The 24,445-nt window shown below is 41.4% G+C and overlaps 1 protein-coding gene across 2 annotated transcripts; it reads left to right on the top strand.

The window, feature by feature from the left end:
* Positions 1 to 337: 337 nt before the first annotated feature.
* LOC109736948 (eIF-2-alpha kinase GCN2) lies at positions 338 to 19,803 on the top strand. 2 transcript variants are annotated; one of them, XM_020296163.4, is made up of 30 exons: positions 338 to 822; positions 1,621 to 1,692; positions 1,783 to 1,842; positions 1,916 to 2,021; positions 2,896 to 3,000; positions 3,848 to 4,315; positions 4,865 to 4,996; positions 5,098 to 5,184; positions 5,283 to 5,369; positions 5,479 to 5,575; positions 6,113 to 6,230; positions 10,459 to 10,513; positions 10,614 to 10,780; positions 11,479 to 11,666; positions 12,107 to 12,255; positions 12,412 to 12,661; positions 13,444 to 13,702; positions 13,834 to 13,930; positions 14,956 to 15,036; positions 15,171 to 15,227; positions 15,419 to 15,550; positions 15,628 to 15,714; positions 15,933 to 16,041; positions 16,123 to 16,259; positions 16,694 to 16,798; positions 17,596 to 17,684; positions 17,782 to 17,884; positions 17,962 to 18,084; positions 18,892 to 19,111; positions 19,200 to 19,803. In XM_020296163.4, exons 1-29 carry the CDS (start codon positions 704 to 706, stop codon positions 19,000 to 19,002), a joined length of 3,750 nt encoding a protein of 1,249 aa, XP_020151752.1. In that variant the 5' UTR covers positions 338 to 703; the 3' UTR covers positions 19,003 to 19,111; positions 19,200 to 19,803. The 2 variants fall into 2 exon arrangements, with proteins under 2 accessions (XP_020151752.1, XP_073364884.1); XM_073508783.1 differs by having other exon boundaries at positions 354 to 822; positions 3,878 to 4,315.
* Positions 19,804 to 24,445: the final 4,642 nt, after the last annotated feature.

The following is a 24,445-nucleotide window of genomic DNA, read 5'->3' as shown; positions in this document are numbered from 1 at the left end:
ACTTAGAAAATAGAACCTAAAAAAGAGACCTATTAAGACTGGAATTAACAAAAATGATTATTAACGAAGGATCCCTTTAGTTGCTGGGGATGGCATTTGCAAAAGTTTTTATGGCAAATTCTTCAAGCACACATGGCAATTTCTTTGGAAACATATATCAAATTCTCGCAAACAACGGATTTGTTGTGAAAATTGCCATGTCGCCTGAAGGAATTGCCTAACTTTCAACACATAAATTGCCGCAAAAAACGTTCATTTTGCTGTGCCCCTAGCGAATGTTCGCTGAATAACATTGTCCTTAACGAAAAGGATGGATCCCACTCATCTATCTGCTGACGGAGTCTCGAGAAAGAGAAGGAGGCGGCGGGGTGGAGGAGACACTGGGTGGCGGCTAGAGCAGAGGAAGGAAACGCTCAAGGTCTCGCCGCCTCTGCGCTGACTGGATCGAGATAGCAGTCTGGACCCCGGTCTCGACGCACGCAGCCCCTTCCAGTCCATCGCTCCATTCCACGTCAAAACCTCCTCCCCGGACTCGAGTCAGAGAAACCCCAACGCAGATCCCCTCCTCGTCAGACCATCCTCCCTCACCCGAAACATCCAGTCCGATCAATCCCGTCTCCCCGCCGGACCAAATCGCCGCCGCCGCGGCCACCCTCCTCTGGTCCGGCGCTGCCTCCGACGCGGCCGCGCGCGCTCCGCTCCGATGGGGCACAGCGCGAGGAAGAAGAAGAAGAAGGGCGGCGCCGGGCGCAAGGCGGCCAAGGACCACGCCGCGCAGCTCGAGGGCGACCAGACCGCGCTCACGGACGAGCTCACGGCGCTGTAAGCCCCCATTGCACCAGCCCCAGCCCCACCGATTTCGTGCTGCGCCCCTGTTCGGGTTTCCAGGTTTTCGGCAGTCTGCGAACCCAGTGTTGTTCAGCTGTCTCTGCTTGAATACTGGAGTAGTTTGATAGCATTTGTTTCTGCTTGAACCCAGTGTTTTTCAAATTTTCGCAATCTGCGAACCCAATGTTGTTCAGCTGTCTCTACCTGAATACCGTACTAGTTTCGTAGCATGTGGTGCACATTTCTCCGACCGGTGCCCTATGAGATTCTGGAGGTAGCATCACCTTTTGTTTTTGGAATTGGATTGCCATACTGACTGTCACAGATGGTTTACACTATGTGATGATCTTACGCTGTCTAATATGTTAGTAGTCTTTTGGAAACTACAAAGCTTGGGGTCCTGTAGAGTATTTGCTTATTGTTTATGTTTATGTGCCAAGTACTCCTAGATTGTCAAGTATGGTTTTATTGCTCTGTTCCTGATGACTCCATGGCGGGCGGTCCTGAGTATGTAGGTGCCTAACATTTTGTCTATCGCCAGCTCTGTTTGCTATAGCATACTTTTGGTACTTGTTCTAGCCTTTTTGTTCTCTGGTTGTTTTGTGATCGTTAAACTTGAATTATGGAATGTGGAGTATTATCCAACTGTTGGATACAGAACACCTGCGTGGACTGAATACTGACAAGTTATAATGCAAATTGTCAACCAGGGCACTAAAAAAAATTAGTCTGCCTTATTCTTATGTGTTTTGGTTATCTGATCTTAATGCCACCTTTTGGTATATCAATTAGGGCTGCAATTTTTCTCGAGGACTTCAAAATAACTTCACAATCACCTCACACCCGATTTAGCATATGTATCAGGTATTGTCTTATGTGAACCCAAACATACTTCTAAATGTATCACTATGTATTTGACCATCTAAAGTTTCTGCATCAATGAATAACATACAGGCCTTACTCTGATGGCATGGGCTTTGGAGATTTAAATGTTTCGGCTATTCTTGACGTAATGTAAGTCTTTTTGTTTAAGAGATGTTTCGTGTGTTTTGCACTTGATGACATCCGTCTTTTGATTACAATACAGTTGCTTTGCTGGTTACCCCCACAAGTGCCCGAAGTTGCGAATCATACCTGAGAAAAACTTGTGTAAAGAAGATGCTGATCGGCTACTTTCCCTTCTTTCTGACCAGGTATTTTGACTTCATCTGACTTTATTACCTATCACTTTGGTTAAATCCTTTGACAGAGGACAGTTGAGTGCCCACGCATTGCAATGGATCAAAATATATCATGACCAATTTAAAAAGTCGGAATTAGTTTTACAGCGAGGACCAGCTCAGGAGATAAGGTCATTAAAAGAAAGATGGATAGGGTATGCTTATAGTTTGCTTAGGATTTTTGGTGGAGATGATTTATGTGGTGTGCTCATTCCTTGTGTGGTTTCTTAGCCACTCATCACCAATTTTCCCTTTAACTTCTGGGGGCAACAACTTAACTTTATGCAGTACAATTGACACATGACTCTAACGGCAACTAAATAACACAGCTAACCAAGCACACACTTACTAGCGGTATGAGCCTTGACAGTAAAAAATAGAGACCATAACAGCGACATGACCCTTAACAGTAATTAAATATAAGAAGCCTCATTCAAGTTTTGTGGCTTTATGAGCTTAAGCTTGTATTGTTATTCGGTTTGCCTCTAAATATCATTTTCATTGAACCATTGATAGTCCTGGAACTTCGGTGCTGCAAACGGTAAAGCTCGGCTTTGCATGAGCATCCTGTTGTTAGATGCTTGTGTTCAAACGGTAAAGCAGTTTATGTGCGTTCCTGGCAAGTAGTAGAGTAGCATCCGAAAGCTGAGTACCTTAGTAAGTTAGTAGTATCCCAGTGAAGAAAACCACTTTAATCTAGTTGCAAAGATAAAATTTCTGTCTCACTATTTTCTTATTAAGTCCAAGTTTTTCTAATCAGACAACGATGCGAAATGTGATAATTGCTTTTCCTTGGTATGTGCATATACTAAGCATCTTCGACTTGTCTGTTGGTGTTTGTTTTCAGGCAAACATTTATTCCCGAGAAGGGCGTGTTATGATTTTTGATTTGGTAGAGGCTGCCCAAGAATTCCTGTCAGCAATTGCTCCAGCTACTGATTCAACGACTACTGTAAGTCGATTTCATGGCATTCATTATAATACATAACATTGAGTTTGACATCCTTTTCATTGTTCTTGTATCCGGTGCATTGTCTATTTTTCATTATGACATTAATTTGCTTTCATATAAGATGGTCAAGATTGACCCTTAGAAAAAGATAATCAAGATTCATCCGTTTCCTGACCATTTGTGTTGACCTAAGTTTCCATTGATATCTTCTCTTCTCATGCTCCTTCGTGCTTGAGAAAGTAGACCAGTTGGCTTTTCTTGTTTAGTTTGGTCAGGTTTGCTGAAGTTGCATTTAACTTGGGGTTATAGGTTATCTATCACCTTCACTGGTTGATGCTCTACTACAAATTCTTTGATATGCTACCCTTCTGCTTTTGACTCATTTGGTCAGCTAATTTCATCATGGTTACTTCACGTGTTACTTGGTAATTAGCGCACCATGTTTTATGATATATATATTGTGAGAACTTGTGGTAATGCTCTATTTCACATTCTGTGCAATCTTGAACTCATGCAAATAGCTCTTTTTTTAGAACGTGCAAACCACTGCATGTGTGTATAGTAGATATAAAGAAATGAGGTCTTAGAGACTGTACAAGCCATAGCAGAAAAAGGACCATCAGACATACTCATGCAATAATAACTCTGTAAGGTACTTGATTAGTACAGTTTAAATATATAATCTATTGCCTCTGCTACACATTGCAATCTGGAATAACTGATCCTAGGATTTCATGTATGGGATTACTTGTTTTTCCACTTCATCACTGGATAACTTTATTTTGTTTATTTATCGAGCTTTAGCATAAGAAGCATATCTTAGGAGGCTTATTATCCTATATTGCAGGCTCCTCACTTAGGTTCAAATACAATACAGGAAGCAACTGACGCAGATGTGAAAGCTAGCCTTGACAGTGGTCCTTACCCTGGAATCTATTACATCTATAACTCATTCGATTTGTATAATCAACTATATGATGATAATAGTTGGCAAAGGCAAGGTTTCGATCCTACAACTGATAATGCCAAGAAAAATATTGGATCTCAAGTCAATTCAAATGTTAGAAGCAAGAGGAAAACAGTCAATGAGAAATCCCGTTTTTCAGCTGATAAGGTCAATGCTGCAAAAAGTTCATCTCAGGATAATGGTGAACAGCAGCATGCCATGAAGCATGGTGTTGTACGAGAGGTAGTTCCAAGTTTACCTGTTGTTGCAGAGGAAACTGATAATGACAGCAAAACTTTGTCCACAAGCAACGGAGGAGGTATGGCAGATACTCCAGAGAGGAGTTTCAGCAGTGCACATGAATCCGAGGTGATAAAACAGAACTTCTATAGGTTCTCGGTGCTTCACAGTTTTCCTTTTAATACATTATGACATATGGTTCACATATTCACAAAGAAAAGGAGTTGTTTATTTGAAGGACAGTCTGATTCGAGGAATGCTGTTCTGGAGAAAGAGAAAACTGTATAATAATGCGAGATTTTTAAGGAACTCTTTATGATCTAAGCTGTACATGAACATTCAAATTTTCTTTCATCCTACTTCTTTTCACGGCTTTGAATTATGTGTTATAATGTTTTGTTCTACTTATTTATGCTTTTCTGTTTGGTAAATTGATAGCACTAGCTTACATTTTCCACCAGGTGTCAATTTTTATTCCTAAAAAACAAATGTTTATTTGATGGTTTGCCTTTTTTGGGTGAAAACTAGATGGTTTGCTAGAAACTTCTGCAGTGCTGCTCCTACTTTATTACTTGTACTACCTTTCTGCTTACTTTTGAATGATCACATCTACACTGATATACTGAAACGAGTCATCCAGCATGCTGAATCTGACGGCATATTTGTTAATCCTCGTAGGACTCTGACCTTGCAGATGAAGGTTGGAATGATGAAGATTCTGCCCCAGACTCTGGCTCTTCAAATGCACCATCTCATGTTTCAGACATGTTTGATGATGCTTCGCAAAATAAGAGAAAGGATTTAATTCTGGTATTAGTTTCACATACATATTTGTTCCAGTGAGATTTTCTCATCCCGTTTTGAGCAGGATTTTCTCCTTGAGTAATGACCATGTTTGGTACCCTCATTAGGTACACTTGCTTCGGTTAGCCTGTGCATCAAAAGATTCTCTTTCAGCTGCTTTGCCAGTAATATCATCGGAGTTATGCAACATAGGGGTGTGTCAATCTAGTATAATAATTTATGTTTCCTTGTCGATTTCTCTTGACCACATTTCCCAGTTAGATGATTTACATGTTATTTTTCTGTTAACCAGGTTCTTTCTGAATGGGCTAAGCAATTAATTTCTGAATCTCCTGCTGTTTTTGGGGAAACTTTCGATCATGTTTTTGGGCAACAAATGGTATGCCACACCTGATACTGTTCTGCCAACTCATGATTTACTTCTACCAATACTGCTGTGGTGTTGAGCGTTTCTAATTGCTATTTGGCTTTCTGATGACATCAAACAGATATCTTCGGAGTGCTCTATATTTTGGAGGGCTGACAATTCATCGTCTAGGCCAAACTCCCGTTATTTGAATGATTTCGAAGAGCTCCGTTCACTTGGTGAGTGTCTTGCTTCCACTTGATACTGTTCTGCGTACTATGAATGGACAAATCATTTACCACACTCCTGGATAATTTGGATGTTGGATACGCACCAATTACTGTGTTCTGTACTATGCAATGAGGTTCTACTACATAATACTTTTTAAAAGTTTTAAACATGATTTAGTCCAAAAGGTAAGGAATTCATTAGAAGTTCTGACACTTACCGAGCTTGCTTATTATAGGCCTTAGGTCTTGGTTTCAGGTGCTTAATCTGCTCAACGTTTCACACTAAGTGACTAACATGAGTGGTGCTGGCTTGTTCTGTATTCACTTTTTCATTTGGTATGATAAGTAAGACAGTTATGCTAAGATGGTTGATAGTTGTATAAGTTATGTATTGATAATGTCTTATGTCCCCAAATGTTACTCATTATAGAGTGGATTAGTATGTATTAAATGTATGCACCTTATCATTCATTTTGTTGGGACGTGCTAACAAAATGAATGTATTTTCATGGATTGGCATAACTCCTAAGAAATCATTTGTGGCAGGTCAGGGGGGCTTTGGCCGTGTGGCATTGTGTAAAAACAAGCTCGATGGACGCCAATATGCTGTAAAGAAGATACGCCTCAAGGATAGAAGTCCTCAAGTGAATGAAAAGATTCTGAGGTTTGGATGTCCCTGATCTTGTTCTTTTAGTTGAGATGTGCTGTCTCTCTATCCTTTTCATGTACACATTTGCAATTTTACTTGCTAAATGGTGCATCTTTATTGCACCCAAGCACACCTGCTCCTGGAAAGAATAGTGACCATTTGCACTAAAAGGCATCAAATGTTAGTTTGTATTCTTGCACAAAAAATCGACAAGGAATGAAGGGAGGGGTTAACTTTTATCAATTACTCCCTCCGTTCCTAAATATATGTCTTTGTAGAGATTTCACTATGAACCACATACGGATGTATATAGATGCATTTTAGAGTGTAGATTCACTCATTTTGCTCCGTATGTAGTCCATAGTGGAATCTCTACAAAGACTTATATTTAGGAACGGAGGGAGTATATGTGTATCCAATTTGACTATTTTTGTGCAGGGCAAACATACATTTGTCATTTTTTTTATGCAAAAGTTTGCAAGTGCACATAATATTCCCACATGTACATATATGATTTTTTGTGGGTTATTTCAAAATGCATTTCTTTTCTTGCCTGAGAGCAATTGCTGGTTGTTAACCAATGTTGATGAGTTACTCAAAAAAACTTGACAATTTCACTGTTTCCTTGAGATAAACTATTGGAAGGACTACACCGAGTAGGAACATGCTCTAAAACTTGTTTGGTAATAATATATACTATATAGCCATACACTCCCAAGTCCATATAGCTCTATATGTTTTCATTTCACTTATGTTTAAGGTACTAATCTAACTCCAGCATTGTCATTCCCTATCTATGAGTTGCTATAACTGTGTGAATTTAATAAATACCCTAATTCACTTGTTACTCCCTTTGATCCCAAATGTAAGTTGTTTTTGGACATGATCATGGCCTCTAAGGTGACACTTTGACCATCAGTTTCTATGAAATTTGTTGCTTTATATAATAAAATAACTGTGCATTATGAGAATATGTTAGATGATGGATTTGGTAATTTCATCTTGGCAACGTTTGTATTTATTTTTATATCCATGGTCGAAGTAAAAAATGTTGGCACATATTAGAATGACCTGTGTTTCGATTTTCAAGAGGGATTTATACTTGATCCTCTTAGGTAGCTGGAACGTAGGGTCCCTGAAGGGTAAGTTACAGAAGTTAGTTGATACAGCGGTGAGGAGAGATGTTGATATCCTATGCGTCCAAGAAACCAAATGGAAGGGACAAAAGGCGAAGGGGGTGGAGGATACCGGCTTCAAGCTGTGGCACACGGGAACAAGTACAAACAAAGATGGAGTAGGCATCTTGATCAAAAAAAGCCTCAAGTATGGAGTGTTGGACGTCGAGAGGCAAGGGGACCGGATTATCCTAGTCAAGCTGGTCGTTGGGGACTTAGTTCTCAGTCTTATCAGGGTGTACGCCCCACAAGTAGGCACAATGAGAGCACCAAGAGAGAGTTCTGGGAAGGCTGGAGGAGATGGTTAGAATGTACCTATTGGTGAGAAGCTCTTCATAGGAGACCTCAATGGGGAAGGCTGGAGGAGATGGTTAGAATGTACCTATTGGCAAGCTCTTCATAGGAGACCTCAATGGCCACGTGGGTACATCTAACACAGGTTTTGAAAGGGTGCATGGGGGCTTTGGTTATGTCGATAGGAATCAAGGAGAGGATGTCTTAAGCTTTGCTTCGGCCTACGACATGATCGTAGCTAATACCAAGGATGGAGCTGCCTTGTAAAGCATTGGGGTCAATTGACCCCAATGGAAGTAGCAAAACCTTCACTAACTTAATACTAATCACTATACATTTATAGAAGATGACCCCACTGTAATAAACACGACCCCATTAAACTTTTTTTCTAGCTTCATCCTTGGCTAATGCCCTCTTTAGGAAGAGAGTCCCATCTAGTGGCTTTTAGTAGTGGTCAACACTCTAGCTCGATTGATTTAGTCCTCAAGAAGAGAAGACAAGCGTGCTTGCCTAGATTGAAGGTCATACCTGAGAGAGTGTTGTCCCTCAGCATAAGCTTGTGGTGGCTGACTTCCGTTTTGGGCTCGTGTCCAGCGAGATAAGGGCGCCAAAATGCTAGAACGAAGTGGCGGAAGCTCAAGGGGGAGGCAACTCAGGCTATCAAGGAGGGCCCTCGGGAGGAAGGAGGTGATGCAAACAATATGTGGATGAAGATGGCGGCTTGCGTTCGAGAGGTGGCTTCAGTGGAGTTTGGGGTGACTAGAAGTAGAAGCAAAGCTAAAGATACCCGGTGGTGGACCGATGATGTCCAAAAGGCTATTAAGGAGAAGAAAGATTGTTGCAGACGCCTAGTGCAGACATCATAGAGAAGTACAAGGTGGCAAAGAAGAGCGCAAAGCGAGCTGTGAGTGGAGCAACCCGGGTGTATGAGGACCTCTACTAGCGTTTAAACACGAAGGAAGGCGAAAGGGACATCTATAAGATGGCCAAGATCCGACAGAGGAAGGCGAGGGGTGTCAACCAAGTCAAATGCATCAAGAACGGAGCAGATCGGCTTTTGGTGAAGGACGAGGAGATCAAGCATAGATGGCAAGAGTACTTCGACAAATTGTTCAATGGAGAGGAGAGCTCTACCATTGAGTTGTATGACTCCTTTGATGGTACCAACAGACGTTTTGTGCGATGAGTCTAGGAGTTTGAGGTCAGGGAAGTTTTAAAAAAGATGAATGGAGGCAAGCTATGGGCCCTGACTGTATCCCCATTGAGGTGTGGAAAGGCCTTGGAGGCATAGCGATAGTATGGTTAACCAGGCTTTTTAACCTCATTTTTGGGTCAAACAAGATGCCCTAAGAATGGAGGCGGAGTATATTAGTACCAATGTCAAGAACAAGGGGGTGTTCAAAGTTGTACTAATTACCGTGGATTTAAGCTGATGAGCCATACAAAAGCTATGGGAGAGAGTCACTGAGCACCGCTTAAGAAGAATGACAAGCGGGACAAAAAATCATTTTGGTTTCATGCCTGGGAGGTCGACCATGGAAGTCATTTTCCTAGTACGACAACTTACGGAGAGATACATGAAGCAAAAGAAGAACCTGCGTGTGGTGTTCATTGACTTGGAGAAGGCCTACGCTAAGATACCACGACATGTCATGTGGTGGCCTTGGAGAAACACAAAGTACATTACCTTCATCATGGACATGTACGATAATGTTGTGACAAGTGTTCGAACAAGTGATGGCGAGACTGATTACTTTCCAATTAATGTAGGACTTCACAAAGGGTCAACTTTGAGCCCTTATCTTTTTACTTTGGTGATGGATGAGGTCACAAGGGATATACAAGGAGATATTCCGTGGTGTATGCTATTTGCTGACGATGTGGTGGTGCTAGTCGACGATACTCAGATGGGGGTTAATAGAAAGTTAAGAGTTGTGGAGATGTACTTTGGAATCAAATGGTTTTAGGCTTAGTAGAACTAAAACTGAGTACATGAGGCGCGGCTTCAGTAATACTCGGCATGAGAAGGAGGCTAGCCTTGATGGGCTGGTGGTACCTCACAAGGACAACTTTTGATATTTGGGGTCAATGCTGCAGAAGGATGGTGATATCGATGAAGGAGGTGGCATCAAATCAAAGCTTGATGGATGAAGTGATGCCAAACTTTTGGCATGCTCTGTGATGTTCTATAGGACGACAATTCAACCTGCGATGTTGTATGGCTGTATGGTGCAAACTGCCAGCCAACTAAAAGGTGACATGTCCCAATTGTGCATGTTGAGACGGATATGTGGCCAAACAAGAAAATATCGGGTTCAGAATGATGATATACGTGATAGAGTTGGGGTAACACCGATTGAAGAGAAGCTTGTCCAACATCGTCTTAGATGGTTTGGGCATATACAATGCAGGCCTCCAGAAGCGCCAGTCCATAGTAGACGGGATGAACGTGTTGATAATGTCAAGAGAGGTTGGGTAGACCAAACTTGACATGGGAGGAGTCCGTTAAGAGAGATTTGAAGGATTGGAATATCACCAAAGAACAAGCCATGGACAGGGGTGCGTGGGACTTGCTTTTTGAGATCTTATGGGTTTCAGTTCTAGCCAACCCCACCTTGTTTGCGACTAAAAGATGTTTAGATTTTCAGAGGGATTTATACTTGATATACTTGTAGTTCAATAAGTCTTCTTTGCTTAATTTATTGACAGTTTTTTCCGCATTTCTGCTCTCTCTTGTTTGATGTATGTAATTGATATTTTGACGAGGTATTCAGAGAAGTTGCCACACTTTCACGATTGCAGCATCAGCATGTTGTTCGTTACTACCAGGTGAATATTTTATACATAAGTTTTTTTTCTATTGAAGTTGTTATTATGTTCAAGTTTAGGAGATCATACAATTATATCTCACCTGTCTTCGTGATACTAGGCATGGGTTGAAACTGAATATGGTCAACATAATGTCGTGAACACTGGGGGGTCACGCACTGCTGAGAGCTCTATGTACAGTTTCGACGAGATCAGCTTGTCAGATGCAGGTGCTGGAAATAAGCAGGAATGCACATACTTGTACATCCAAATGGAGTATTGTCCTAGGTATGTTCATTACGCAGTTAGTGCACTAGGGAAGTTTTATTGGAACACAGGGTCTAAAGCTGATCTTGCTTTATTATGGTGAAACTACGTTAGTGTACAACAATTGAAAGAAACCAGAGAAACATCGGAGGAGAGTCATGTCCCACGTTAGTGCACTAGGGAAGTTTTATTGGAACACAGGGTCTAAAGCTGCATCTCTCGACTCTCAGTACCTGGAACTTCAAATAACTTTCACTACGTAAAGCTATGCGACTGTTATCTCTAAAGAAATGAGTGACATTTATACGAGGAGTCATGTCCTATATGCACCAGACCTAGTCATAGTCTGAATTTTGTTTGAGGAGCTCAGGCAGGCAGTCTTTTCATGGTTGGGCAGTGCTAAGGTTCACCTGTAAGCTTGATTGCTGACCAGACAGCTTTTGGTGTAGTTGTTTTACCTTACACGTCCACTTTAGGAATAATAGAAGCTAATTAGTATTTCAGAATAAACGGACTAGACTTACAATAATAAAAGGGTTAATTGTAAACTTCTAAGCTGGGTCATGGGCATGATCTTTGGCCTGAGAATTCAGATGTGGGACTGTGGACTACCCAATCATTCTATTTCTTATTTTGGTCATTTAGTGACACCATAATGTTACCTATGGTATTGATAATGGTTTCTCTTTACCTAACTTTGTTTTGTGTGTTGTTTTCAGAACCCTGCGACAGGACTTTGAGACATATAGTTCATCTTTCAATGTCGACCATGCATGGCACCTATTTCGACAAATCGTGGAAGGCCTAGCACATGTTCATAGTCAAGGCATCATACACCGGGACTTGACACCTAGCAACATATTTTTTGATGTGCGCAACGATATCAAAATTGGAGATTTTGGTCTTGGTAGGTGAACTTTCTAGTTATATCCGGAACTGACATTTCTTTGCAGTCGGTTGGATTTCTATTTTCATTCTAAATGGTATGTACTGGTTAAGCAACAAATCATGTGGTTTCATAGATATGGTTATTGGCAATATTTTATTTCTTCCTGGAGTTGTGATGTTGATTGGTTGGATACTGTCATCTTGACATGAAGTGTTAACATGACGTACAAAGTTACCACTTCAGTTTTTTCTCTCCAGTGTATTGACATTTGAATGTTGAATGAACCCACAAAATAGTTCAGATGTTAAATTGGCATGAATATCTTGGCAGAATTTTTGGGGTTTGACATCCTGAATTGCAGATGTTTTCTATTTAGTTAATTACCCTGTTTTATGTGAAGTGTAACTCTAGGTGATTGAGGAAAGTTTGAACTGACACCATTTTAATCATTTTTTCAGCCAAATTTCTAAAGCTGGAGCAGCTGGATCATGACCAATATATTCCTACTGAAGGAATGGGCGTTTCAATGGATGGAACAGGTCAAGTAGGCACCTATTTTTATACTGCACCAGAGGTAGAACAGAAGTGGCCACAGATAAACGAAAAGGTCAGAGTAGAGTTCTATTTTTTTCATTTAAAAAAAAGAACAAATAGATATTATCTTTGTTGAGAATTAGTTAGAGTATTTCTTATGATAATAGCAACTTAATACCAGTTGTAGTATTTTCTAAACTTCTTGGGTTTTTATCTTGGTTATTTTCAGGTTGACATGTACAGTGCGGGTGTTATATTCTTTGAGCTTTGGCATCCATTTTCAACAGCAATGGAAAGACATCTTGTTCTCACTGATCTTAAACAGAAAGGCGAGTCTCCAGTATCATGGTCAACACAATTTCCTGGTCAATCAAATCTATTAAGACGCTTACTATGTCCAAGCCCGTCCGAACGTCCATCTGCGATTGAGCTTTTGCAAAATGACTTGCCTCCTCGGATGGAGGACGAGTGGTTAAATGGTAAGTTTTTGACTTTTCTGCATTAACATCAGGTCGTACCATTTGAAGAACAGATCATGAGGCGATGTTTAATTGATGACTGCTAATTCTTTTAATTGATGAATTTTAAGTTTCTTCTATTTTGTGTGGTCCCTGAAGGATTGGAGTATCACCAAAGAGCTAGCTATGGACAGGGGTGCGTGGAAGCTTGCTATCCATGTGCCAGAGCCATGAGTTGGTTGCGAGATCTTATGGGTTTCACCTCTAGCCTACCCCAACTTGTTTGGGACTAAAGGCTTTGTTGTTGTTCTATTTTGTGTGGTCCCTCTGCACAAAAACAGGTGGGTGGGTGGGGGGGGGGGGTATCATTTCTCTGTTTTATGCCTTTATGTGCTCATGTCGGTGCTTTATACTTTGTTTTCTCGAACACGTACTGGACTGCGTGTCTTTTGTATTAAGAAGAGCACCAAAGCGGTGCAAAATTTATAATTGGTGAAAAAACAACAACAACAAAAAACAAAGTAAAACTTTACAAGGGCAATTATGCTGCACAAATATAGACTGTGCTTTGTACTTTGTTGATTTTGACTGCAATTGTGCTCGTCCAACAATAGACTGTTTGTCTGCTCTATGGTGCTCGCTTTGTGTGCTCTGTAATTTAATAAATTGGTGGATATTATTATCATCATGGGCCTTTCAGGCAACTTGTTTCAGCCTTTCCTTGTATATGGATATTGAATATATTTGAAGTGGCAGTTCAATCTTTTTTACTTATTATGTCTGCCTTTGCCCACTTGATGCAGATGTACTTAGAATGATACAGACACCAGAAGACACTTACGTTTATGATCGAGTTATATCTACAATATTTAATGAAGATCAACTGGTCGCCAAAATGCAATGTCCGCATGAAAGCAGTAAAAAATCCACTTATAAAAATGATAACAGTGAACTCTTGGATTCCATTATTGAGGTTAGCAAAGAGGTTTTTAAGCGACATTGTGCTAAAAGGTTCCAGATATCACCCTTGCATACATTGGATGGAAAATTTACTGAAAATAGGTGTGTTTGAATTCTAGTCCGCTTACCTTATGAATATTTAATGTGTGAAGAAGAGAAACTAGTGATTGTTCCATCACAACTACTCTTTGCTGACAATTATATTATTATTTTTATTATTTGCAAATTTGTAGTGGAAAGACAGTGAAGATCCTAACACAAGGAGGAGAGATGCTAGAACTTTGCTATGAGCTGCGAACACCATTTGTTATGAGCGTTGCTGCTAACCAGGTCTATAACAAGTGACACACTTGTTTTTTTAGTGGCTCTTATCTAATTGTGTGACTGTATGCCTTGATTGTCTTTACATCATATTTGCTCCCAACTTTCAGATCTATTTCTTTTATTTCCTATTTCCTTTAGAAATAGGGCGAGTGCTGTGTAGGGGAATTGATCTGGAAATCGGGGTTGGGATGCAGTGATCAGGGAACTTGGGCACAAACTTGATCAGGGTAACTGATGTCATGAGAATCGATCAGAAATAGAAATCGAGATGATACCGAGAAAAGATAAAAAACAATCTGTCTGAGTTAGAGAGCAGGAGTTGGTGTGCAGTGGGAAGAAAACCTAGGGCTCTGATACCATGTGAGGAAGTATGCAAATGTGCAACTTATATTTCCATAAGGCCATAGGCCGATAGCAGCTTTATTTCCATAAGGCCATTGGCTGATAGCAACTTGTATTTCCATAAGGCCATAGGCAGAAAACCCCTTATACAGTGGAGATACTACACAGCTAATTCATGGAAAGCATATACAACTTGAATGTGCGTCTAATGTTTCTGATGAATGGTAGTAAACCATTTGTTCCAGACTAGTGTAGTAAATTTGAATGTGCGTCTTGTGTAATGATTTCACTTATTCATTTTAAGAGTTGTAAGAGATTGCCAGTGAGTACGATGGTGTATAGCTAACAGCTTTCTAGAATGGAAATGTTTCTAATGAATGGTAGTAAACCATTTGTTCCAGACTAGTGTAGTAAATTTGAATGTGCGTCTTGTGTAATGATTTTACTCATTCATTTTAAGAGTTGTAAGAGATTGCCAGTGAGTACGATGATGTATAGCTAACAGCTTTCTAGAATGGAAATGTTTCTAATGAATGGTAGTAAACCATTTGTTCCAGACTAGTGTAGTAAATTTGAATGTGCGTCTTGTGTAATGATTTCACTCATTCATTTTAAGAGTTGTAAGAGATTGCCAGTGAGTACGATGATGTATAGCTAACAGCGAATACTTTTACACAATTCACTTGCAGTTATCATCATGTAAGCGTTATGAAATATCATGGGTTCACAGAAGAGCAGTTGGCCATTCAACTCCTTATCGTTTTCTTCAGGTGATGTTCTATTTATATAATTATTATTTACTGTCAAGCTGGATTATAGCCATATCTTTCTTTGTCTACTGTTTCACTGTCATGAAATCATTTCCAGATTCCTTCTCTAAGATTTTATGTTCATGCCTTTTTAGGGTGATTTTGACATCATTGGAGGTTCTTCACCAATAACACATGCTGAAGTTATCAAGGTAATACATTTTCATGTAGCATCATTTGCCTTGTTTCTGTGACTGCATTTTGCGGTGATCTTATATTCTTTAGATTATGTTTCATTTGCAACAATGCATTTTGAAGTAGGCATTTATCTTAGAAGTTTTTTTTTAATGTTGAAGATGTACTTTTGTATCGTGACATAAACAATTACTCCATGCAACCATAGGTAGCTTTGGACCTTGTGAGACGTTTTTACAATTCGAAGGCAATAGTTATTCGGCTGAATCATAGCAAACTCGCTGAAGCAGTTTGTTCCTGGGCAGGAGTTCCTCAGGAACGAAGACAGAATGTTGCCGAGGTATGCTATTTTGCCTTAACAGTTTCTGTAATTTGCGGAATCATTTTAGCTGATACTTATCCTTTCCTGTTGTTCAGTTTCTATCTTCTACTCTTGTTCAATATTGCCCAAATAAGGCGGATCGTAAGTCACAGTGGAGTTTGATTCGAGGGCAACTATTACAGGTATAACCTGCTCCACGAGTAGGAAGTGTAAAGTTTGTTTATAATTCACACACTTCATTAAATGTGTCACAAGTTAACTTATGTGTTTCATTGTGTTTTATGAATTGAATATACTGGTTATTTCTGCGAGTCTTGTAGTTACACACCTGAACATCATAAAAGAGACATTTTGTGGCAAATAATTTTCAGTGTTTAGGCTAATTTATTGAATCAACCAGGATCTTCGTCTTTCTGAAGAAGTTGTTGAGAAGCTGCATAAAGCAGATCAGCGGTTTTGTGGATCTGCAGATCTAGTACTTGCTAGATTAAGAGGGACCCTTTTCTATGGTACTGGCTATTACATTTCTTAACATAGCTCCTTACACTAGGAATTTCTATGATGGCATCATTGTGTGTTTCCTGTTGTAGATAAATCTGCTTGCAAGGCTCTTGATGATCTCTCCACTTTCCTCAAATGTTTGAGGGTATGGTCAGTTGAAGAACATATTGCTATTGATGTACTTATGCCTCCTTCAGACTATTACTACACGGATCTGTTTTTTCAGGTGATGAACTGTATCTTTATATCTTCTCTTTTCTGGAATTCTAAAGCATTGGTGAACAGTCCGATTGTATCTTTGGAGATAATTCTTTTTCAGTTCTCATGATATGCAGTATAGGCTGTACATCATTCTCGTCTTATATTTACCATAATGTAATGAGAATATGGTAATGGGAATAAATAGTACTGTATTTTTCTTCTCAATCTCAACTTGTGTTAAGTTCAGTCACATAGTTTAAAACATGATTTGTTAATATGCGCAAAGCATACGTTACTGCTTGATGACTTATTAGTCATCAATATGGCAATAAAAAGTACTGTATTATTCTTAATCCCAACATTTGGTAAGTTCAAAGTCACATGGTTTAAAAGATGATATGTTATATGTGCACTTAATGTTTGATGATATAATATCTCAGTTAACCATGTTTATCACAGATCTACTCAAAAGAAGGTAGTCCTGCGTCGAGTTCCCATGAAAAGTTGCTTGCTGTTGGCGGGCGATATGATATGTTGATGGAAAATGCTTGGGATAACACACATGTAAGTTGTTCTTGATGCTACTGTATGCTTGAGGGGAACTTAAAAGAATTAATGAAACTGTTTGCAGTAACAAGTAACTACATATAGATGGCACGGAATCCTTAAGGACATCTTAAATCTTCCAAACCCCTTTTATTCCATACTCGCCCATCGAAGTAGATTTGCTAGGGAATGGATGTACATAACAGAAGAGTGCTTTACCACTGCACCAGCTGTTCTATTGTGCAGCTTTTTCACCAGCAATGTGATGGGAGGTGTACATAACTCTAATTCTTCCTTTAGCACTGATGTCCTGATAAGGAGAAATAGATAATATATACCTTGACAGGGAGGCTTCTGGCCTGTGCTTCAGAAAGATGCAAAGGAGATGAGTCATGAGATGGAACTTTTGTGGCATTAGAACTGAAGGAGTGACTAGGGGGGTACATATCATATATTTTGTGTACTTTATAGAAACTTTTCACTGGGACCAGATGGGAAATGGGGAGAAGTGCAAAATGTGGAAGGAAAAGTAGGTCTAGAAACTTTTCTCAAGTTTTCTGTACCGTAGCCATCCCCTAGATAAACTTTTCTCAAGCCGTATGATAAATGACATTTTGATCTCATCTGCTTAGAAACTCACTCTGCATTCTTCGATCATGACCTTTAGACATTCAAATGCTGGTGATTCCTCGGAACGAGAAAACAAAGGAGTTATATAATTGTTGTTACCACAATATTTTCCCCTGTGAATGCTTATCATGCAATTAAAATGAAAGACTGCCAAGTGATTAACTTGTATTTGATAACCTGCACAGAAAACCAAACCCCCGGGTGCTGTTGGTGTGAGCATTGCACTTGAGAAATTCCTTCCTAATAATCCTTCATCTGACGTTGGGTTGCCAAGGTTACACAACTGATCATCTATCTTTTCTGCATTTCACATCCCCCTTTAATGGGTCACTGAGATTTCTTTAGACGCACTAATATTTTTTGGACATCAGGATTGAAAATAGCATCAGTGTACTTGTATGTTCAAAGGGTGGCGGCGGACTCTTAAACGAGCGCATGGAACTTGTTGCAGAACTTTGGGAAGCTAACATAAAGGTGAATTCTACACAAGCCTTGCAGATTATATATATTATTATATTTTCAGCCAGTGCTGATAGATTTACTATTATTAGGCCCAGTTTGTTCCTCAGGAAGACCCAAGTCTTCAAGAACAATATGAGTACGCCAGTGATCATGACATCAAATGCCTTGTGTTTATCACTGAAGCAGGTCTTTCGCAAACAGATCTTGTGAAGGTAAATATGTTGAGGTTATATTACCTTATTGTGTTTTTACACTGTTAAGAAGTGGTATTTTATCATCGTCACAAAATAAAAAGAGCCTGTGACATGAATACCAGAATGATGTGCACTGATTTGCATTTGGACCATCTGCTTCTATTGTGAGTACAAATCTTAAGTTTTACAGGTTTTTTCTTTAACCTAGTTTTACAGGTTCTTGACTGTACCTTCTTGCTGGGAAGACTTCTTGAGTGTCTTGTACGAAAATTTTCAACATCTTTAAAAAACATTGGATTTTGTTTCTCTATTTTGGATAATCATTGAGTTACTGGTTCCATCTGAAAAATCTAGTACTCCCTCCGTCCGAGAAAGCTTGTCCTCAAATGGATGCATCTAGCATTCAGATTGAACCAGTAACTCAATGATTATCCAAAATAAAGAAACAAAATCCAGTTTTTTTTAAAAGATGTTCTTTTATTCTAATGTAGTACAGAGGCACACTAAAAACATCATGCAAAATACTCCCTCCGCTCCTAAACTACATACGGAGCAAAATGAGTGAATCTACACTCTAAAATATGTCTATATACATCTGTATGTAGTTTGTAGTGGAATCTCTAAAAAGACTTATATTTAGGAACGGAGGGAGTAGTGAACAATTTAGGATAGATGGAAACTTGACAGTTGATATGTCTATTTCGACGAGGAAAATTAGTGTCAAGGAAAACCACAGATTGTTCTACCTGCACTTAGTGAATCACTAATGCACTTAGGATTTTTGAAATTACTAATGTTTCTATGTTTTTATTATCTTCGGTTCAGGTTAGACATCTCGATGCAAGAAAGGAGAAAGATGTTGAAAAGGAAGAAATTGTGAAGTTCCTGTCTGAAGCAATATCTTTACAGTTCAAAAATCCTACAATCTGGAGTTGATTGGCAATCTGCTCGTTAGTGAATTTTGTTCAGGTTTGCTATTCCAAAGGATCGATCGGTATCAGACTTTTTATCTACCTGTCCTGGATATAATCTTTCCTATGGTCAGGTTAGTTTCCATTATTTTCTCGAGCTCCATCTTTTTCTGCGGCTGAGCCAGTTTGTGGTTACTGATATTTTTCTCTTTGAACTTCCAGGTGAAAGCAGTGTTGCCTTTCCAAACATTTTGACCTACACCAAATGCATTCATGATGCTACAGTACAAGATTGCAAGGTGACTGGTGGCTTTGTGCAATCTTGGTTGTCCCTGCATGGGCCAAGATTATGCGGTGTGTCTTCAGTTCAAGAAAAGTGATTGTCCTGGAGCAGTATCGCGGTCGATGCAAGCTGACGGGTAGCTGTTGTACGGCAATATTGGCTGCCACCATTCTGTGGATAGCTAGATGGGGAGAGTTGCTTCTGCGATGTGATCATGGAGCTGCAAGGCTGCACAATGTTCTTGTTGATAGCGGAACAGCACAATGTTCTTGTTGATCTGCACAAGGTTCACCTAGTTACGCCCTTTGCAATCTTTTTGCTTCAAATTCTTACAGAAGGCAGTCTTGTGCATAGCTCAAATTGTTTACGATCATGTACCGGCCAATTTAACTTCTTTGATGCTCATAGGAAATGCCCTGTTTTGCAACTAGCTTAGCTTGACAAGCCAGTGCAGTTTTGCTACATATCAGTCAAAGTAGAATGTATGTAATCTGTGCACGGTGCTAGAAAGCATCACTTGATTCAACTCAAGTGTTTTCGTCACTGTGCCAAGTACCAACCCGGCATGAGAGGCCGGTGTCGTGACGTTGATCTTTGCAGTTGTCACCTCCCGTTTAAGCCTTTTGTCAAACTGAACACCACATGATTAGGTAAAGCGAGCTACTGTCCGTCCGTGCCCATCACTGCCAGGACTGCTCGCCTGCTCGCCTATTCTTTATTCGCACTAGGCGAGCACTGCTCGCCTGCCCGTTGGAAATTCACGCCATGTACTGCGCGGTGCACATGGAATGCCACCATTCGAGAAGGAATCTATCGCCCTCCCAACTCGTAAGTCTCCTCCCATACTATTAAGCTAACCCGGCATGTCCAAACGATTCTTAGCACGGGGATTAATCTATCAAATCCACGCACGCGCATCGCGAACCACATGTCAGTTCCGGTCGACTGCCACCCTTTTCAATTCAGGCTACATAATACAGCGCCAAGGATGAGCTGCAATCCAGTGAAGCCAGCTGCAATATGTGCATGTACCGGCGGAATGAGAGGGCGCCGGCCTGTCGGCGGTTCGGCACGTGCGGCCCGCACGGGCCCCCACGTGCGGCAGCGCGCACATCCGTCGCGTCGTGCGCCGTCGATGTCCGATCGGACGGTTAGATCGCGGGCGACGGTCGACGGTCGACGACCGAGATCCGCATCCGACGGTACAGTGGGGACTGCTTGCTCCACGCGTTTTTTTTTATGCTCCACGCGGTTTCGGTTGACCTGTAGTTTTCTTGGCCTTTCTTTTCTCTCCTGTGCCTCTGCGGCTCAATAACTTGAATATGAAGAGGAGTGCAGACCAACTACCTGCCAAAACGCGTTTGCATGCGACTTGATGACAAGGGCCGGCCACCGTTTTCGTCGGTATCCTTTCGGGAGCTCCCGCCTCTCACCTGGCATGGCAACAGGTGTCTCCAGCCCCCAAACGTAGGAGGTACTATCGGCGGCAGCATATCCCGTTCTCTTGTTTAGGAGGAACGGGCGTTCAGACAATCAGACGTGACAAGATGTTCGCTTTATATTAACAAATGGTTCTGTATGCCGGTGCACTTAACGAGCAATATGGAAAGTGGTTTGTCCATATGTTTGCATCATTTCTCTTCGTTTATTTGGGTATATATGTATATTGAGTGGGTAGTACGTGCCAGCAAGTCTTTTAGTATGAAAACAGTAAGATATGTAAGGGCATCTCCAGCGCCGGCCGGCGTCCCAAAACGGGCATACTAGTATTTGTCCGTGGACAGGTCCAGACTCGTCTGCAGACAGTGATACGGTAGCGGGCCAACCAACCATGTCCCTCAAATGTCCGCCTCTGGTTTTTTCGTAAGCCCGCAACACTTAAAATATTTACGAATATAGTTGTCCCCCTTTAGCCGCACACAGATGTTCAATTAATTTTTTCTTGAGTTGCTCGATGCCGAATTTATTGATGCTTTGGGACAAACTCATCAAACATGGTCGGATTTTGATGTGGAAGATAGATAGGATCACCTATGTTCTCAAAGTTCAGACCCCCGGCAACATCTTCATCCTCACCCCCCACGATCATGTTGTGCATGAACACACAACATATCATCACCTTCCACAAGGTTTCCGTATCCCATTGTTTAGCAAATCCACGAATAACTGCAAAACGGGTTTGGAGCACTCCAAATGTAAGTCTCCATATCCTTTCTAGCTCCTTCTTGTCTTTGGGTAAAGTGCGTCTTTTCTGACCAACTGGCTCAAAGATGGTCTTGACGAAGGTAACCCACGAAGGATAGATATCATCAATCAAATAGTAGCCTATGTTTTTTTATGCCCATTGACAACTTAGTTGCACGGAGGAGCTTGTCCTTCAGTACACCTAGCAAACAATGGAGACCGCGGTAGCATATTGGTACACCAAAACATGCCAAAGGAAGCATGCCAAATTCAGAGGTCATGTGTGAAGGAAATATGCCCTAGAGGCAATAATAAAGTTGTTATTTATTTCCTTATATCATGGTAAATGTTTATTATTCATGCTAGAATTGTATTAACCGGAAACATAATACTTGTGTGAGTACATAGACAAACAGAGTGCCACTAGTATGCCTCTACTTGACTAGCTCGTTGATCAAACATGGTTATGTTTCCTAGCCATAGACATGAGTTGTCATTTGATTAACGGGATCACATCATTAGGAGAATGATGTGATTGACTTGACCCATTCCGTTAGCTTAGCACTCGATCGTTTAATATGTTGCTATTGCTTTCTTCATGACTTATACATGTTCCTATGACTATGAGATTATGCAACTCCCGTTTACCGGAGGAACACTTTGTGTGCTACCAAACGTCACAACGTAACTGGGTGATTATAAAGGTGCTCTACAGGTGTCTCCAAAGGTACTTGTTGGGTTGGCGTATTTCGATATTAGGATTTGTCACTCCGATTGTCGGAGAGGTATCTCTGGGTCCTCTCGGTAATGCACATCACTTAAGCCTTGCAAGCATTGCAACTAATGAGTTAGTTGTGGGATGATGTATTACAGAACGAGTAAAGAGACTTGCCGGTAACGAGATTGAACTAGGTATTGAGATACCGACGATCGAATCTCGGGCAAGTAACATACCGATGACAAAGGGAACAACGTATGTTGTTATGCGGTCTGACCGATAAAGATCTTCGTAGAATATGTGGGAGCCAATATGAGCATCCAGGTTCCGCTATTGGTTATTGACCGGAGACGTGTCTCGGTCATGTCTACATAGTTCTCGAACCCGTAGGGTCCGCACGCTTAACGTTTCGATGACAGTTATATTATGAGTTTATATGTTTTGATGTACCGAAGGTTGTTCGGAGTCCCGGATGTGATCACGGACATGACGAGGAGTCTCGAAATGGTCGAGACATGAAGATTGATATATTCGATGACTATATTCGGACACCGGAATGGTTCCGGGGGTTATCGGATATATACCGGAGTACTGGGAGGTTACCGGATCCCCCCCCCCCCCCCGAGGCTATTGGGCCTCATGGGCCCAATTGGTGGAAGAGGAGAGGCGGCCAAGGGGCAGCCGCGCGCCCCTCCCCCCAAGTCCGAATTGGACAAGGAGGGGAGGGCGACGCCCCCCCCCCTTTCCTTTCCCCCTCTCTCCTTCCCTCTCCTCTCCTAGTCCAACAAGGAAGGGAGGGAGTCCTACTCCCGGTGGGAGTAGGACTCCTCCTGGCCGGCCGCACCTCCCCCCTTGCTCCTTTATATACGGGGGCAGGAGGGCACCCTGGACACAGCAATTGATCGTTTGATCTTTTAGCCGTGTGCGGTGCCCCCCTCCATCATAGTCCACCTCGATAATACTGTAGCGGTGCTTAGGCGAAGCCCTACGTCGGTAGAACATCATCATCGTCACCACGCCGTCGTGCTGACGAAACTCTCCCTCAACACTCGGCTGGATCGGAGTTCGAGGGACGTCATCGGGCTGAACCTGTGCTGAACTAGGAGGTGTCGTGCGTTCGGTACTTGATAGGTCGGATCATGAAGACGTACGACTACATTAACCGCGTTGTGCTAACGCTTCCGCTTTCGGTCTACAAGGGTACCTGGACAACACTCTCCCCTCTCGTTGCTATGCATCACCATGATCTTGCGTGTGCGTAGGATTTTTTTTGAAATTACTACGTTCCCCAACAGTGGCATCCGAGCCAGGTTTTATGCATTGATGTTATATGCACGAGTAGAACGCAAGTGAGTTGTGGGCGATATAAGTCATACTGCTTACCAGCATGTCATACTTTGGTTCGGCGGTATTGTTGGATGAAGCGGCCCGGACCGACATTACGCGTACGCTTACGCGAGACTGGTTCTACCGACGTGCTTTGCACACAGGTGGCTGGCGGGTGTCAGTTTCTCCAACTTTAGTTGAACCGAGTGTGGCTACGCCCGGTCCTTGCGAAGGTTAAAACAGCACCAACTTGACAAACTATCATTGTGGTTTTGATGCATAGGTAAGAACGGTTCTTGCTAAGCCCGTAGCAGCCACGTAAAATTTGCAACAACAAAGTAGAGGATGTCTAACTTGTTTTTGCAGGGCATGTTGTGCTGTGATATGGTCAAGACATGATGCTAAATTTTATTGTATGAGATGATCATGTTTTGTAACCGAGTTATCGGCAACTGGCAGGAGCCATATGGTTGTCGCTTTATTGTATGCAATGCAATCGCCCTGTAATGCTTTACTTTATCACTAAGCGGTAGCGATAGTCGTAGAAGCATAAGATTGGCGAGACGACAACGATGCTACGATGAAGATCAAGGTGTCGCGCCGGTGACGATGGTGATCATGATGGTGCTTCGGAGATGGAGATCACAAGCACAAGATGATGATGGCCATATCATATCACTTATATTGATTGCATGTGATGTTTATCTTTTATGCATCTAATCTTGCTTTGATTGACGGTAGCATTATAAGATGATCCCTCACTAAATTATCAAAGTATAAGTGTTCTCCCTGAGTATGCACCATTGCGAAAGTTCTTCGTGCTGAGACATCACGTGATGATCGGGTGTGATAGGCTCTACGTTCAAATACAACGGGTGCAAAACAGTTGCACACGCGGAATACTCAAGTTAAGCTTGACGAGCCTAGCATATAATAGATATGGCCTCGGAACACGGA

Source organism: Aegilops tauschii, chromosome 2 (assembly GCF_002575655.3).
Source record: "Aegilops tauschii subsp. strangulata cultivar AL8/78 chromosome 2, Aet v6.0, whole genome shotgun sequence".
Lineage (NCBI taxonomy): Eukaryota > Viridiplantae > Streptophyta > Magnoliopsida > Poales > Poaceae > Aegilops > Aegilops tauschii.
This window is presented reverse-complemented; position numbering and strand designations above follow the sequence as displayed.

What these genes read in the sequence shown, in the direction of transcription:
- LOC109736948 (XM_020296163.4), top strand. Translation starts at nt 704, where the DNA reads ATGGGGCACAGCGCGAGGAAGAAGAAGAAGAAGGGCGGCGCCGGGCGC. An exon ending in GGAAAATTTACTGAAAATAG is followed by an intron (nt 13,703 to 13,833) that starts GTGTGTTTGAAT and finishes GCAAATTTGTAG; the next exon opens with TGGAAAGACAGTGAAGATCC. An exon ending in CGCAAACAGATCTTGTGAAG is followed by an intron (nt 18,085 to 18,891) that starts GTAAATATGTTG and finishes TCTTCGGTTCAG; the next exon opens with GTTAGACATCTCGATGCAAG.